The 4290-nt window shown below is 40.9% G+C and overlaps 1 gene segment (V, D, J or C); it reads left to right on the plus strand.

Annotated features, from left to right (window-relative positions):
* Positions 1 to 572: 572 nt before the first annotated feature.
* Positions 573 to 1656, plus strand: LOC122467920. The segment is given in 2 exon segments: positions 573 to 983; positions 1110 to 1656. Coding segments are annotated over 2 exon segments (441 nt in total).
* The last annotated feature ends 2634 nt before the right edge of the window (positions 1657 to 4290 follow it).

A 4290-nucleotide genomic window follows, 5' to 3' on the forward strand; every position in this document is an offset into this window, starting at 1 on the left:
TGATTCTAGCATCCTACTATATCGGCTTCTCAGCCTGAGGCTTACTGCCAGTAAGGCTATCCAAAGCTCAGCCTGGGGACACTAATCTGATTATCTCTGCTTACAGAATGTCTCCAGGGCGCCTGGGTGACTCAGTCAGTTACTCAGACTCAGGTCATGATCTCACAGTTGGTGAGTTCCAGCCCAGCGTCAGGCTCTGTGCTGACAGCTCCAGCTCCCAGCCTGGAGCCTGCTTTGGATTCTGTGTCTCCTTCTCTCTCTGCAGCCCCCCCCCCCCCCCCCGCCGCCCCCAACTCATGCTCTGTCTCTCTCTCTGTCAAAAATAAATAAACATTAAAAAATTTAAAAAAAAATGACTCCACAGCTACTACTGAAAGCTCTGATGCATTCTGAAGTCTGATAGTCTTACTGTATAATCAGTTTCTCTGTAAATTACTCCTCTATTTTACAGGCCCTATTATTCACAGAGACAAGGATTAATATTACCAACTACAGAAGACAATATATTATATGTTAGGGAAGAAAGAAAATCTGTTCAGTGGAAGTTTTTGATGTGTCTCTAAATAGAAGGGAAGCACAGATTAGCTTCCAGGCTGTCTGGAGCCTCTGTCCTGTGTCTGGCCTCCAGTGGGCGATGTTGCACAAACTAGAGGTGCTGAAGCTCTCAGCACCTTCCCCTCCGCTCCTCCTCCCTGGAGCCAGGGGGCTGAAGCCTGCTTTTTGAGTTCTTTGAGGTTAAGACAAGTGAGATATTCAGAGGTCAGAAAATACTCAAGATCATCTAAGCAGTTCTTGTATTTTTACCTAAACAAGGGACTTATCTAGTTCAACCTTACTCACATCTCCTATTTCCAAGAGCTGGGTTCCACGGCCGCTTTCCTGCTTGTTCAGGGGAGATCTTCCAGAAAGAAGCCTGCCGTGTCTTCACTGCTCAGCCATGCTCCTGTTGCTCATCCCAGTACTGGGGATGCTTTTTTCCCTGAGTGAGTAATATCCTATTATGGTCCCTTGTTCTACCATAAGTAACTTTTCTTACTCAAATTTTAGTAGAAATACTTTTCTTAGACCGAGTCTGCACCGCTTTCACTGATACAGCATTGACTTTGCAGGAGACACCAGTGCCCAGTCAGTGACCCAGCTTGATGGCCATGTCACTGTCTCTGAAAAAGCCCATCTGGAGCTGAGGTGCAACTACTCCTATGGGGCAACTCCTAATCTCTTCTGGTACATGCAGTACCCCAACCAAGGACTCCAGCTTCTCCTCAAGTACTTCTCAGGGCCACCAAATGTCCTGGTTCAAGGCATCAAAGGTTTTCAGGCTGAATTTAGGAAGAATGAAACCTCCTTCCACCTGAGGAAACACTCGGCCCACTGGAGCGACTCGGCCAAGTACTTTTGTGCTGCAAGTGACACAGTACCTTGGACTGCAGGGGGAGGTGAACACAAACCTCTTGAGGCACTAAGGAGGCTAAGTGCATCTGAAAGGTTTTGGATTCGGACATAGTAGGACACACAGTACAAAGGCGTTCAGGGACTGGCTGAGCAAGTGTGGGGCAGATCTGCTCCAACCGGTTGGATATGGGAGTTGGGACACAGCACGGGAGCATTTTACTTTTCATTCATAATTGTATCTTTCAATAAACTGAACAAGGTGAACTCCTTTTGTAGCTTATTTCCTTCTTACAAACTTACTGCCTTCCCAACTTGGTAATTTTAAGATCATTTTGTTGGAATCTTTCTTCCTGGATCCACTCTGCGCTGGTATTTCCCCTCATTTTTAGGCACCCATCTAGGAGGGAGGAGTTGATTGGGGTGGTGAGTAGCTCAGAATACAGTGTACTTATGGAGATTTTTAGCAACTTACCAGGAATGTTGCAGAAAGAATGGTGAATAACGCATATTTTTTTAGCATTTCTTCAAGGACTGTTAAGGGTGCAGGAGACAATCTAGATGCCAGATTCTACTTATTTTAAAGTTAAGATCGTTTATTTTTACCAATTATAACGACAGGTTTCCATTGTTTTGATATCTTAAATTCTACAAATCTGTATCAGAAATCTTCAAAATTGGTGGGATAGTAACTTTGGCAAATGATGTCATTGTTTTCTTTTTTTTTTACTGTTGTTCTATTTTCAAATGAGTTTACCATTAGAATGTTAAAAATTGTTTCTTACCGTTTGGCATTTGAAGGGGAGGAAGAAATTTTCCTGGTCCAAGCTTCTTCCAGCTGGACAGATAATTAAATTTACACGAGACATTAACAGGAGAAAAAAATCCAGAATTTTATTACTTGCCCATGGAGGCCTACTAATGAAATTGAAATCTAAAGAAATGACCAAGGCAGGCAACATTTAGAGTTTTTAGCAAATAGACAATAAATCTGTGAGGAATTGACAGGACAAGAAAAACTTAACTTCAGGAGCTTCAATTAGTGAAGAATTCTAAACTCACTGTGAGGTTTTTTAAATAAAGGCTTAAGACTTTCATGTAATAATAGAAGGCAATGTATTTATCATTAGCTTAACTCCTGCTCTTCATGTGTGGTGGTTCTTTTCATGTTCAGCCCCCCTATTTTGAAAAAAGTGACAAAAATTCTAAATGACAATTATGAAATGTTATAGGGGTCATACTCCACATTCAGCTGCTATCTGGTCTAATTACTGCAGAGTTCTGATTACAAAACACAGTTCAGCTAGTGCCTCTAGGTTTACATAAGGACTGAGTTAACAGAAGTACTGCTCTGTATGCTGTCCATCAGATCTTTCTCATCCCTTTATTTTTATTTTATCTTTTTAAAGTTTATTTATTTTGAGAGAGTGAAAGAGAGAGAGAGAGAGAGAGAGAGAGAGAGAGAGAGAGAGAGAGAGAATCCCAAGCAGGCTCTGCACTGTCAGCACAAAGTCTGACATGGGGCTCGATCCCATGAACCATGAGATCATGACCTGAGCTGAAATCAAGAGTTTGTCACTTAACTGACCAAGCCACCCAGGTGCCCCTTCCTTATCCCTTTATAATACACTTCCCCACTTTGCTGAGGAGAAACCCAAACTACATTTCCCACAATCCCTTTCTTTTATCATCTAGTTTAAGTTCTGTAATTGAGAAGCATTTCTGCAATACTATACTTCAGAGTTTCAGGTCATCAGTCTTGCCATCTTTGCTTCATCAGATCTTCCAATGTCTATATGTCTAATTCACTGTGTTAAATTTCTTTCTACTTAAAATATTTGGATTTGTTTCTGTTTTGCTGACTGACTTTTGACTAATACATTTGGGTAAATCTAGGTTCCTTAAGCAGAGCTTGTGCTCTTGAAGTCAGGACGTCTGAATAAAATCTATTATTAGCTAGTAGTTAGCTTTCAGCAATTTTCATTATGATCACACAGTTCTGACACATTCCACTCAAATCTACTGCTACAATTCCTCCATGACATTCCTCTACTTACGAACTCATGGTATGGATGATAGATTTCCTCATTTTGCGACACAACAAAAGCAAGGGGCAAGGTTGACTTGAATAAGTGAAGGAAATGATGGAAGCCGAGACTGTTCGAGGGTTATTTCTACTTTGACTCCAGCTGGAGTAGGGTAGAGGCATGAGACAAAGGGCTAGGGACAAAGGAGGGAGACACTGCTTGCTCACAGAGATGTGACATGGAGTAGATGGGAAAAGGAAGAGAGAGAAGAAATTATGAACTGAAACAATATCCAGATCTAAATTTTCTACCCGAATCTGAAGCTTGTTACTACGTATAGCTTGATACAACCATGTAGCTGCCTTCTCTGAATTCATGGAGGGGAAGTTTTCCAGGAAGTACACTGAAATAGGCTTCCATGTTCAAAGATAAATATTAACGGGACTTGACGGATAGAAGGCATCCTTTTCTCTAAGTTTGTCCTGGGAACATCTGGAGTTTTTGTTCTAAGTTGAATGGGCAATAATAGTGAGAGTAAGCAGTAATTGTTTTTGCAGCTGCGACATCAATACTACCATGAAAAGAGAACAGTTTTAAAATTCTGTGAAGAATGGAGGCGTTTTTTCCTGCTGACCCCAGAAATGCTTCACAGAGACCTCAAATGTCCTCTTAGTTCAGGGTTCCTAAAGGTTATGTTGTCAATTTGTTTGATATTGGCTCCATCACAAACCACTTGAGATTTTTAACTTCCTCAAGTCTAACTTCTAGAGATTGTGATTTTTTTAAGTGGAGAGCTCTCCAAATTTGTACTTTTGAGTTGATGACCAACTGTTTTTTTTTATTTTAATTTAATTTTTATTTTTTAAATGTTTAT

Source organism: Prionailurus bengalensis, chromosome B3 (genome assembly GCF_016509475.1).
Source record: "Prionailurus bengalensis isolate Pbe53 chromosome B3, Fcat_Pben_1.1_paternal_pri, whole genome shotgun sequence".
Classification (NCBI taxonomy): Eukaryota; Metazoa; Chordata; class Mammalia; order Carnivora; family Felidae; genus Prionailurus; species Prionailurus bengalensis.